Source organism: Macrosteles quadrilineatus, unplaced genomic scaffold (assembly GCF_028750875.1).
Source record: "Macrosteles quadrilineatus isolate MER2022 unplaced genomic scaffold, UCM_ALF_1.0 Scaffold_4__1_contigs__length_99947679, whole genome shotgun sequence".
In the NCBI taxonomy this organism is placed as follows: domain Eukaryota; kingdom Metazoa; phylum Arthropoda; class Insecta; order Hemiptera; family Cicadellidae; genus Macrosteles; species Macrosteles quadrilineatus.
In genome coordinates, this window is record NW_026542597.1 from 53,681,712 (window position 1) to 53,694,594 (window position 12,883).

General features: G+C 34.7%; 1 protein-coding gene across 2 annotated transcripts in view; it reads right to left on the reverse strand.

The window, feature by feature from the left end:
* Nucleotides 1–2,058: 2,058 nt before the first annotated feature.
* LOC128991476 (mediator of RNA polymerase II transcription subunit 12-like) overlaps nucleotides 2,059–12,883 on the reverse strand; it is a 66,874-nt gene continuing 56,049 nt past the window's right edge. Inside the window, exons 40-45 of one of the 2 annotated variants that reach the window (XM_054414386.1) lie at nucleotides 12,697–12,880; nucleotides 11,656–11,750; nucleotides 10,581–10,780; nucleotides 5,922–6,017; nucleotides 4,986–5,188; nucleotides 2,059–3,467 (exon numbers count right to left, since the gene is read on the reverse strand). In XM_054414386.1, the coding sequence (XP_054270361.1) occupies nucleotides 4,988–5,188; nucleotides 5,922–6,017; nucleotides 10,581–10,780; nucleotides 11,656–11,750; nucleotides 12,697–12,880 (776 nt within the window). In that variant the 3' untranslated portion in view covers nucleotides 2,059–3,467; nucleotides 4,986–4,987. The remainder of the gene's footprint in view (nucleotides 3,468–4,985; nucleotides 5,189–5,921; nucleotides 6,018–10,580; nucleotides 10,781–11,655; nucleotides 11,751–12,696; nucleotides 12,881–12,883) is intronic. The other variant, XM_054414387.1, reaches the window with a different exon arrangement.

Genomic DNA, 12,883 nt, shown 5'->3' on the forward strand with positions numbered 1-12,883 from the left:
AATTTCTGTATCCAATAGTTGATATTCTCTGGCTTATTGTATCTGTAGACGAAACTTGGGTTGGTGTAATTATTACAATGGAAAAGAGCGGGAAATCCTGGAGAATTTGATATAGGCTAAAAATAAAACTGAATTAACACTGTGCTACATTTCTTGATCAATCATTGAAATAACCGATTTGCAAACAATGGAAACACAGAAAAAGTCATAGAACACAACCAAGTAGAAGAAAGTTTTTTTTTTACACTAATAACACTAAAAAAACAAGATCAGCTTTTTGAAAAAAAGATAAGATATTTAGAAAAGATTTTGATTATATCTAACTGTTGTGTAGATCGTGAGGATTTCCATAATCTTTGAGTCGCCTGTAATGCTTCGCAATTGCTCGAATTCGAGCAACAGGTACACTAGTTTTTTTCATAATAAGTTAATTATTATTTGGTTAGAATTATCTGTTTTAGATTGTATTCAATTCTATAACAGTTATAATAAAATATGACATATTGTTAATTACTTCTTGATTTTTAATTATGTGATTGAATTTAATTAAACTAGGATTATTTTACAAATTGTGTCAAAAAATTACTGCCAAGTATAGATTAAAGCTTTGGTGTTACCGTACTGTATTTTAAAGATATGATTGTCCAAAAACAGTAGTAGGCTAATGGGTCGACACAGTAAGAAAATACGATAATTCTTGATTCGATATTTTTTGTATAAACGATAGAGCTGAATATCGACATTGGGAAAAAAATGAAAACTTACAAGTTTCAACACAGGAAAATTAACTTTGAAAAGTATATACAAAGATATATTTATTTTAAATATGATATAAATTAAATAGGCCTAATCACAATGATACTCACAAAAATAAACAAATACAAAGCTAGCCATTTGAAATAATGCACATTGATAAGTACAATCTAATATTGTCTGTACAAAATACAGTTATAGGAACTTGTCAATCTGTTCTGAAGAGAATTTACAAACTGGGACCAGCATAGTTTACAAAACAATTAAACATAATTTGTGCTTTGTTTAACAATTTGGCTTTCTGTTTTAAATTGTTTGTACTATCAAAATAAATACCTTAGAGGATTTTATTTGATTAAAAAATCATATGAAACCAACAGCGTTAAAAATAACACACTTAATCTTGTTAATATGAACACCTTTGCAACTTTTCTTTGCATCTTTCAATACAGGCACTGATTTTAGGTCTCGGAAATGTTCAATGCACTTTCTGCATTTATTTTATTATTTTGTTTCATGTAAGATAGTAAAATGTGTACACTCATTATATCTGTTTTAACCCTTTCAGTGCTATGAAACGATATATCGTTGTTTTAAAAAATCTCCAAGGGATATAGAGAGGAAGGTTATTTTAACAAAAAATAGCAAAACGGCCATTGGTGACCTGCATGTTCATAGGATACACTATCAACCACTTAGCTAAAAGATTCGCCCAATCCGATGATTTCGAGGTGTATGTCTAAACCAAGGATTATGAACACCTCACTATGCCCCAGTGGTTGTAGTATATCGCTACAAACACACAGGTCACACAATTATTTGCCACACAGGACGGGATTCGAACCCGAGCAGACGAATGCCACTGGCCAAGTGACACACGCCCTAGCCTTCTCGGCTATCTGTGCTTGAAGACTGGGGAGTCAAAACCCGGTATTTAAACTGTTGCCACCGATTGCGAACAGATGGCGCTGCAGATGGTTGTTCAATGCGTTACTAGGTAGCAGCACCAGTTAGTCACGGACTATTTAGATGCAATCTTTTAGTTTAAACACAACAGTGATCATAAATGTGTTCCTGAGACTTTGCTGCAAAACATTAGTTTCCCTAAAATGGCTATATTACGATAACCTTGTCCAACTAAATCAAGGTTAAATTCAATATTACATTGTAAACTATATGTCTTTTGATTTAATGAGATTTTGGTTTCAAATAATGCTATCAGAACATACAAATTTATAGGAAAACCAGGAAAATTACAACTAAAACTAAGTTTTATTTAATGTTTACTACAAATAGCGGGATTTATCTTTCTTATATATTTTCTTATTGTGTTATTATTCAAAATTAGCCTAATTAATAAAATAGTGACAACATGACAGTTAAAATTCAACAACAGGTAATGGAATTAAAAGGCAAACAAAAAAGTCTTACAAAATAGAAATTATTGGCCTAGCACTGAAAGGGTTAATCCCATATTCATTTATTACAACTAGGTACTTATTCTTCATTACAGGTAAAATTTTTGAAGTTTCTTCAGGATCTTATGTTATGATGATCCGCATGGAATATTAAGATTATTACAAATCAACTGTGATAAACTTAACCTAAAAAAATTTGATCTGTCAAAAAAATTATGGTTTGATAAATACATGCAATATTAAACCATGATTCATTGGATATAATGAAAAAACAACGCTTTAAAACACTTTTTACAATAATCTACCTCATAATAGTAATAAAAACATGCTTCTTTATGTATAATCATGTTTAAAATTAGTTTTATAAAGACAATTAGTTGAGTGTTCATAAAATATTTTATAATATGTTATTACTCTCTACAGTACAACACAGCCATTGACTTTTTAAAGTTTGACTTTAGTCATGCAAGAAGTTGTTTGTTTGATGAATAAAAACACAACATGGGATTATTATCATATTATCTATCTGGTAAAGAAATGATTTCCCCTCCCCCTTTTAAACAGACAACTACATGCAAAATATTCATCACCACATTAAATGTTATTAAGATATTATCAACTAATATGGAAAAATCACTGGGTGATCCTGATAACTACTAGTGATACTGATTACTATTTTGTAAATATATTACAAAATACGACTTCAAGATAAAAGCTAACTCTACTCACTGTCCTACCTTAATTTATTTATTTATCATGTAATCAATTACTAGATGAGAATTGAATTTTAAGAAAAGAAAACTCGAAGGAAATATTTGGTCCCAATTATTATACAATTAATTAATATTTACAAAAAACAAAACAATAAACCATAGTACCCTATCTATATAAATAAAATTAGAGTAAAAAATATAAATGTTGAGATTAATTTAGGCTAATTTAATTTCTTTCTTTATTGTCAGTAAAATCAAAAGTAGATTTGTTACATTAGCGATTTAATAGCTAAGCAAATACTATTCATTTAGCTTTTGTTAAAACAGTTAAAACATAGGATACAATTAATATCCTCTTTTGGCAATCCCTGACTCCATGCAAAATCACATATATGACTGTATAACTTACAAAAAAAGTAAATTAAGGGTAAAACTAAACAAAAATAATCCAAGTTTATAGACATATGATTGAAAATATTACAATTGATGAGAGAAACAAATATTTAAACCAAGATCGGTGGGTGAAATCAATCAAAACTGCTTCAACGTAGCAAGCTGATTTGAAGCAAAGATCTTTTATATCCTGAAAAACAACAAACCATTAGGATTAGATTCAACACAACCTGACGCTCAACTCTTGGATAGGAAGTAGTTGATCTATTCAACCAAGCATTCAACTAATATATTTTAGAACCATAACATTTTGCATACACTTTTAATAATAATACATACAAATCTTGCAGACAGATTCTCGTTCCTTATCTAATTTATAGGATAGTCTTGGTACAAATTTAGTAATTTTGTAACCAAGATACAACATTTTCTACTCAAGTAATATCTTACACTGACCATTACAAATTACAATTACACACAGGGTGTCTACAACATTCTGGATAAAAAATTCATGGACGATTTCCGCACATTTAAGGACACTTTGTCAATGCTGTTACCAAATATATTTTTCGGATTTTAACCGTTTTAATTTTGTTCTTCACTGTAGTTTTAACAAAGGAAATAGAAAGTAATAACAGACAAAAGTTAAGTTTCAAAACAGAAATGTATCGAAGTGAGACAAAAATTTACTTTAGGTACAGCTTTATAAGGTAACAGAAACACAATGATCGTCTCCCGCAGTAGCGACCAAATCCTGAATATCTCCCACTGTCGTGTGGTCATCGTCTCCCACGGTCACCGAGTTCACATCGTCATCCATGATTGCAGCAAGGTCCTGATTATCTCCCACAGCGGTCATCATCGTCTCCCGCGGCCGCGAAAACGTTATCATCATTATCTACGATTCCAGCCAAATCCTGAATATCTCAGGCAGTCGTTATCGGAAACATTATTGACGTCATTGCTGTTCCCGGCAAAAGTGTGATAATACTACACAACTGCCGTGGGTTCTTACTAAACTATGTAAGGACCTAGTCTGATATTTGAGGACAATTCCTGTATGGCCAGCCTAAAATCAAGAACAATTCTCGATAGGGATGAACGAAATTGGATTTTTGACCAAGACGAGACAGGTTTTTTTTAGTTATCATAAGGCCCATTCTACAAGAGCGTGAAAACCGAGATGAATTCCTGTGTGAACGCGAACAATTTTTGTACAAATTACACGTGGCGGGATCTTTGTCGTTTGGAGCCCGCGTGAAACCCGCCGGGCCATTCAACACGAGGCAGTTCAGATGGGGGTTGAACTTCGCCAGCTCGGTTGTATGGCTGGGGTTATCGAACTCCAGCTACTGGAACTGCTTAGGAAAAAAGAGGTGATGGTGGACACTTCCAACAGCCTCACCAGGGGGAAATGAAGTCATAAGAGATGAAGTTATAAGGAATGAAACTAGTCGTCATACCAAAAACTGTGGTTATATAAGGTAATCATTTTATTTTATAAATAATTTGAATGCATTTGACAACAGTTTTAAGGTAAAACAGAACTTTGAATCTGATGTACGCTGGTTAAATAAGTACTAAATTTATTTATTATAGCTCAGTGGTTCATACACACTGACAATAATTTTTACTATCACTACCATCAAAATTGTGAATGATAGTTACATGACGGATATTTCCAACCCTGTCACGATGGTGAGCTTACCACTAGTATGGAGGAGGTTGCTGTGAGTAAGGATTCTGTGGCTGGTTCGACATCTGTCTGTGCAATGCCATCAGTCCCGGCTGTTGTTGACTTTGCTGTTGTTGCTGATGTTGTTGTTGTTGCTGTTGTTGCTGCTGCTGCTGTTGCTGCTGCATCAACAACTGCCTCATTCTATGTTGCTGCTGCTGTTGTTGAGTCATTTGCTGTCAAGTAAGAGTTAAATCACAATCAAGCACATTAGACAAGATAATGTGGTAATGATCTATAAATTAAAATTAAAGGTCATTAGAAAAAACATGGGTTCACCTAAATCTTTAAAATTTGCATGAAAGTAAAAATTAGTTTATTATATTTTAATAATTTGTTCTTTATTTGTTGTGATTCTTGAGGAAATGTAATAACTGTAAACGAAAGGTAAAATGTGATTAAGTTATGTGTGCTTTGGATAGTGTTAGTTTCCATAATGTACAAACGTTTTTAATTTTATTTAGAGATTAAAAAGTAGAATTAATATTTGATTGATACGCCGCTCAACAAACTACTTGACCATGATAAATCAACCAAGTGAGGTTGAATTTTGGTGGTTTTTGTATCATTCATTGACTTTCATTTCTTGGATATGGAAATAGTTCTCTTTAACAAAAAAATATCAACTTGAAGAATTTTAAAATGAATTCCTGCTTGGAAATGCAGCTCTCAAATATACTACAACAGTTCTCCAGTTGAATTTTAGACAGTTCTATTAAAAAGTCTACAAAAAAAAAAAAAAAAAAAAAAAAAACTTTGAAATACTCAGTTAAAGCACTAGTTGGGAATAAAAAGACTGCTATTAAAGCAACAATTCAGATACTGCGTAAGAGGTGGTTAGGTTACATATTACGGAATTATTCCAAACATATTACAAGTTGGACATACAGTTACAATTTGATCACTCACTTGAGGGAACTGCTGTTGCTGAGGTCGCTGGTAGGGAGGAGTATTCTGGGTTTGACTTAGCGGTCCACCCATAGAGTTCATCGTCACGTTAGGCGCCTGAGGAGCAAAGATTAGAAAATATTATTTAAATTTTAAGCAATAAAAATTGAAGCTCAATAAAGTAAAAAATGTGCGAGCCTGAACAGTTTCAATCAAGACGAGCTTATGCCAATCATTTAGAAAAAAGCCAATCATGGAGAATTCACCATAATCGTTGCCTGCAATTGTGGCAACATTGAGAACATCTCCCGTGATCACAAAATCATCAGCACTTTCAACAGATATCGTGGCAAAAATCTGGATTATCAATCTCACAATTTACACAGACGCTTTCTGGGATTATTGGCAAATTTTTTCATTACCTAGTATTTGTATCATGATATAGATTCCTAGTAATTTTGTTCTGGATTCATTAATAAACTTTGTAATGCTTTTAGTGATTTGTCTGCGTAGCTACCATCATATACATACAAAAACCTTAGGGTGGTGATGACAATTTGTGTTTTTTTATGAATATGGGTTTATCGCTAGGTAATAGGAAAAATTATGCTGAAAATTATACTGAATCACATAATGCCAAACGTATTGAGGTAATTTTATAAAGGGAAAATATAGGTAAATCGACACATTCTGCAAAGGTCATAAAATGGTAAAAATAATTACACGTTTACACACTTGGACCACTCTTTTAATCCCCTCCTTTAACACACAATCCAAGCACACCTACTATACAAATATTAAATTACATCAACCAATTATTAACCCTGAATTTATGTCATCTGATTTTATTGACAAAAAAATGTCGATGAGAAAATAATTTTTACAATGGTTATTTCAATTTTAGAGCCATGATTATTACAGTAATTTCTAGTTATTCACCTTTTACTGAAGTTTAACTACTAATTACAGCTGAAATATAAAAAATATAAATCGTTAGCATATTTGTTTTTATTTTTGTAAATTTTCCTTACAAAAAAATATACATACTACTGCTATTTATTTTAAGAACAGTATATTATGGTCATGATCCAATATTTACAGCTAGTCATCATCTGTAAAACACATTTAAAAGTGTTGACGATGTCCAGATAATCCACAAAACATTTCTATTACCTTTTTTTAAAGAAGCCATTAACTTATGACTACTTCAAAATTAAAATAAAATATGTAGTTCATTGAAGGGAGTATTTATTGGTTACTCTACAGCAAATCTAAGAACCCCCACCAGACATTCCTTTGGGAATTTAAATTCCAACCTCGTAGTCTTAGGTTTCCTCTGTTTGTTTACATCCCGCACGTCATTTCCCTGGACTTGACCAGTCCTTGGTAGAGGATTACCATTTAATCCCATGGTATGCTGCTAGTCTATCTGGTTTGTTGCTAGCCTATCTGGTTTGATGCTAGACGATCTGGTTTGGTGCTAGACTATCTGGTTTGCTGCTAGCCTATCTTGGTTTGCTGCTAGCCTATCTGGTTTGTTGCTAGCATAATCTGGTTTGCTGCTAGACTATCTGGTTTGCCGCTAGCATATTTCCTTTTCGTTTCGACTCCTAGAGGGTGTTTCAGTTTCCCTAAATCATTAGAATTTTATCCCATCGTTTTTAGAGCTTGTGATGGGTTCAGGGTCGTATCCTGGGCCTGGCTTTGGATGTTTGCAGCCTCCTTCTGTTTTTCATTGGCTTTGGATGTTTGCAGCCTCCTTCTATTTTTCATTGGCTTTGGATGTTTGCAGCCTCCTTCTGTTTTTCATTGGCTTTGGATGTTTGCAGCCTCCTTCTATTTTTCATTGGCTTTAGATGTTTGCAGCCTCCTTCTGTTTTTAATTTGTGTTTGTCCTAATTATTCTTTGCTCTGCGGTTAGTCCCCGTCTAGCACCTTCTTCACTTCCTACCAAGAGCCCCACCCCCAGGATGCTGGAGGTGCAGGAGTAGGGAAACTGTCGGAAGGTAGTGGTTCAAGTACTCGAGGAACCAACACCCCGACACCCCCAAAAGGTGGCGGAGGTGGTCCCCCGAATACTTTCCTCACTACCCAGCGTACAGCGATCCCTACCCCCACACCTACCATCACCTTACGAATGCGACTCATGGTTAACTAATTGACAAAAAAAGAAAACTTACTAAGATAATTGGTCGTGCTGTTGATTGTTTGAGAGTTTTCAATGAAGTGATTTAATGTTTCTATGGAAACATTTACAACAAAAAAACATACAAATACATTGCATTTAAAACCACTTCAAAATTAACATTGTTTAAATGCGACTGCAAAGCCATTATGCTAATGCTATTAGTATAGGATTCGGGCCAAAAACGTCATTTGTTTATGTTTATGATCCATGCCGGTATTTTTCTAGTAATCATGCTGAAAACGATCTCTTTCTGAAAACGAACGCTTTTGTGTGTATCATATGTTTACTATGAACATCTGTAATCAATACAAATTATTTGTCTGTTTAAGTAAAGAAATATTCGTCCTCAAACAAACTATCTCAAAATATTGGGAATATAACAAAAATGTCTTCTGCCTTTTCATTGATTTTAGTAAAGCCTACTAAAGAGAGAAAAAATTTGGGAAAAGATGGAAAGTTTTGGTATTCCAACAAAGTTAATGAATTTAGCTGAGCTAAGTGTAAAAAATAGTAAATGTAAAGTAAAAGTTAAAAACGAACTTTCCAAAACTTTTGAGGTGAAAACTGGCGTAAGACAGGGTGACGGTCTATCCCCCATTCTTTTTAACATTGCCTTGGAAGGAGCACTAAAAGAGATAAGGAAAACTGATTTTGGAGTGAAATTAGGAAGGAATATATCAGTGCTCGCTTTTGCAGATGATGTGGTATTGATGGCAGAAAGCAAAGAAGACCTTAAAGACATGACCAAAATACTAATTAAGGAAACCAAAACAGTAGGACTTAAAATCAATGCAGAAAAGACAAAATTCATGCACTTTGGACGAAATCAAGACCATTCTAGAAGCCTATCTATTGAAGGTTACAATTTTGGAAAAGTAGACAATTTTAAATACCTTGGCACAATAATAAGCGCAAATAACACCGAAAAATTCGAAATTCAAAGCCGAATAAATGCAGCCAATAGAAGTATGTTTGCCTTGAATAAACTACTATCACCAAAGCTGTTTTCTGTCAACACAAAACTAAAAATTTACAAAACTGTGATTCGTCCAATTCTGCTTTATGGTTCTGAAACATGGACTCTGGACAAAAGTACTGAAAAAAAACTTGTCACCTTTGAAAATAAAGTACTAAGAAAGGTTTGTGGACCAACAAGAGAAAATGGTGAATGGAGGATCAAACATAACAGAGAAATTAGAGACCTGTATAAAGCACCAGATGCGGTGGCGGAAGCAAAAAGTCGACGAATAAGATGGCTCGGGCATATGTTAAGGAGAGAAGATGATGCATTGATAAAGAAAGTTTGGAAAGAGAACCCTTTTGGAAGAAGACCTCCTGGGCGTCCCAAAATGAGGTGGAAAGATGAAGTGACCAAAGATATGAGGAAGATAAGAATCATGGAGGAAGATGCTGAAGATCGGAAGAAGTGGAGGCATTCAGTTGGCGAGGCCAAATACCACCTTGGGTATCGATGGCCATGGGAGTAAGAGTAATACTCATAGAGTAAACAAAATCTTTTCTTCATAAGAAATACATTGGTATTTCGATGGTCTGTAGGGCAAAGCCCGAGAATTTTTATTACACGAATTGGTGAAAGGGGGCGTCTACACAAAAAATAATTAATTTTGACACATAGTTTGTAAAAATCCGTCCATTATTAACGGAGGAGTAGTGTTTCGTAGAAATTGCCTTCACGTATTATATATAAGGATTATTTAAATTTTAAGCAATAAAAATTGAAGCTCAATAAAGGAAAAAATGTGCGAGCCTGAACAGTTTCAATCAAGACGAGCTTATGCCAATCATTTAGAAAAAAGCCAATCATGGAGAATTCACCATAATCGTTGCCTGCAATTGTGGCAACATTGAGAACATCTCCCGCGATCACAAAATCATCAGCACTTTCAACAGATATCGTGGCAAAAATCTGGATTATCAATCTCACAATTTACACAGACGCTTTCTGGGATTGTTATTAATTTGTGAGAAAAAAATCTGGGCTGGAAATTGAATTTTTGACTTTGTTCTTGATCACCCGACCATGTACACTAGCCCCGGTTAAAAACAGACAGCTTGCACACCTCTACAAGAAACCAGTTTCTGATGTGGCATATTTTCCAGGGAACTGATATTTTGTAGCAAGATATGATATAAGGCAGAATGGCTGAGGATTTTTGTTCGAACAGCAGGCTTATCTGACTGCAAAGTGCATACTGGCACAAGAAACAACACAGAAACTACACAGAGTTTCCAACTTTAGAAACTCTTATGTTAGGAAGTAAAATATCTTCTCTTAAAGAAAGAATGATATCTACCATAAGACATTTTTCATCTCAATCCAAGCCTTCCTTGGTTGAAAGCGAACTAATATTAGTTTTCCGTGTGGAGAAAGCTTTGTGTTTCTTGTATTGGAACCTTTTCCATAAGGTAAACCTGCATTCCTAACCAAAATCCTCCAATTTCCAACTACAAGATTGACAGTTGAGAAGTACCTGCAGGTAAGGTGGGCGAATGTTGCGTTGCTGCTGGTAGTCTTGCCTCATGCCAAACTGAGTGTTTTGCTGCGTGAACATAGCCCCGGCTTGCTGCGGTTGCTGACTCATCATATGCTGCGTACTAGGCTGCATCTGCGGCTGCTGGCCATACCCAGGCCCACCAGGACCATACCCTGGTCCCATACCTCCACTCATACCTAGCAGAACAAAACAATACTTTTGTATTGTAGTTTATTTTATATTTGAAACCATTTAAAAAGTAAATCATTTTCAACCCTCAAAGCATTCTCAACTTAAAAGACAAATTCACAAACCTAAAGATGTTAAAGATGGTTTCCAACCCTAAAAACGTATTTTCAATACTTAAGTAGTAGGCTATTTCCAATTCTAAATTTGTATTCCCAATCCTAAAGATGTATTCCCAACCCTAAAAACATATTCCTCAACCTAGACATATTTAAAACCCTACAGTAGTATCAAATCTAAAGATGTGCTTACAACAGTACAACAGCAATCCCAAAGATGTTGTATTCCCAATGATTAAATTTAAGAGGAAAAGTACTGTATGACAAACATCAACAAATTGTTTATCAACTCAAGTACTATACAGGCTTTTGTATTAAGCTTGATTGGAAAGTGGTGAGTCAGTAGCTCAGTTGGTGGAATGACATGTTCTGGTGTTGTCTCTCAAAATTTACCACTACAGTTCCATTATTCTACTATACTAGCTCACCCCTTGCTTTACTTGATCTGTTGAACAAACAGGCCAAAGTGGAGAGGAAACCTCTATATTTTACTACAGTACTTGGGTTTAAATGAACTCTTTTCGACAAAAGCCCAAGTTTAATGACCAAGATGATGTCCAGGTTGGTAACTGAGCGAAATTCAAGAATACACTTTCAATTTGTGTGATGAACTATATTTTTTGTAATACTGCACCCTTCATTTTATCTTTGCAATATGTAAAATTTTGTACATTGTTAACCTTAATAAAACAGCTCCCAAAATAGTTTCCTTCTCGCTCAGCTGTTATAAACAAACAGATACTGAAAACAGCGGTTTTTGCAGTTACCTTGCTGCTGCATGGCTGGGTAGATCTGAGGAGCTGATTGTTGCTGATACATCCCTGACACAGCCTGCTGGGGCTGCTCTACATGCATCTGTTGTCTGTAACACCATCATCATCCTTGTCATCAACATGAACAAATATACTAAGACTAAGTTTTTAAAACTGAGCAAACTTTTAGCCTTAATAATCTGCATATAAAGTTCTTTGCTTGATTGTCCATTAATGTCCATACTCATATCCTAGATCTCAAATACTTGAAAAATAGCTTGTCACAGGAGCTAACCAATAAAGCTATTTACTCCACAACAGGGTTTAAAAGTGATAATGATTCCTCCAATTTATGGAAATAATAGTTGATTTCAAAAATAGCCTGTTTCTTAATTTTGTATAACATTTGTATCTATTATGTTTCTGGTTGTTATTTATTTCTAAATTTATGTCATTATTTCGTTTGGTGTTGTCTATTATCTATTATTAATAACAATACAACCAGGGCCGGATTTAAGCATAGACGACATAGATGCCTAGGGGCCCGCATCACAACTTTAATTAACAAAGTCACTGGTCCCATCACTGGCCCTAATTTATTACCGTATAACCCTCCCCCATCTGTTTTGTACTCATACATTTTTATTTTTAAAGGGTGGGAATGCTCAGCATCTTCTGAGAACTGACTAACATTGGAGATAGTCGCAATTTCAATATGATTGTGAGAAATCTTCATGATTTGACCATGATTGCAGGAAATTATAATGATGTCTCTATGACCAAACGTTGCAACCATAGAAGGTGTTCTTGATTTCACCGTGATCATAGGAAACATATATCTAGCTACTTAAAATTATTAAAACCCATACAGCCACTGTTAAGTTATGGCTAGGAAAAAAATAGGTCACTAATTTATAATATTGAAGAAAAAAAAACCACAGAGCGAACGCCATTCCCACACATTCCTGCCCCACTACACCTCACATACATAATTTTACAAGACCATCTTAGATACTAAATATTGAATTGTTTTTTTTCATGTTCACTTATTATTACCGCTGAATGAACTGTGTGCGCTGCATGTTTGAGAAGGCAGGCATGCCAGGCTGGGGTTGTGGCCCTTGGCTCATGTATTGCTGAGCCACTGGTTGACGCAAGGCTCGATGTTGCAGCATCGTGTTGAGTGCGTTCTTGGCGGTCGGTCCTACAGGCTGTCTCTCGAACCTCGGACCAACTGAAACTT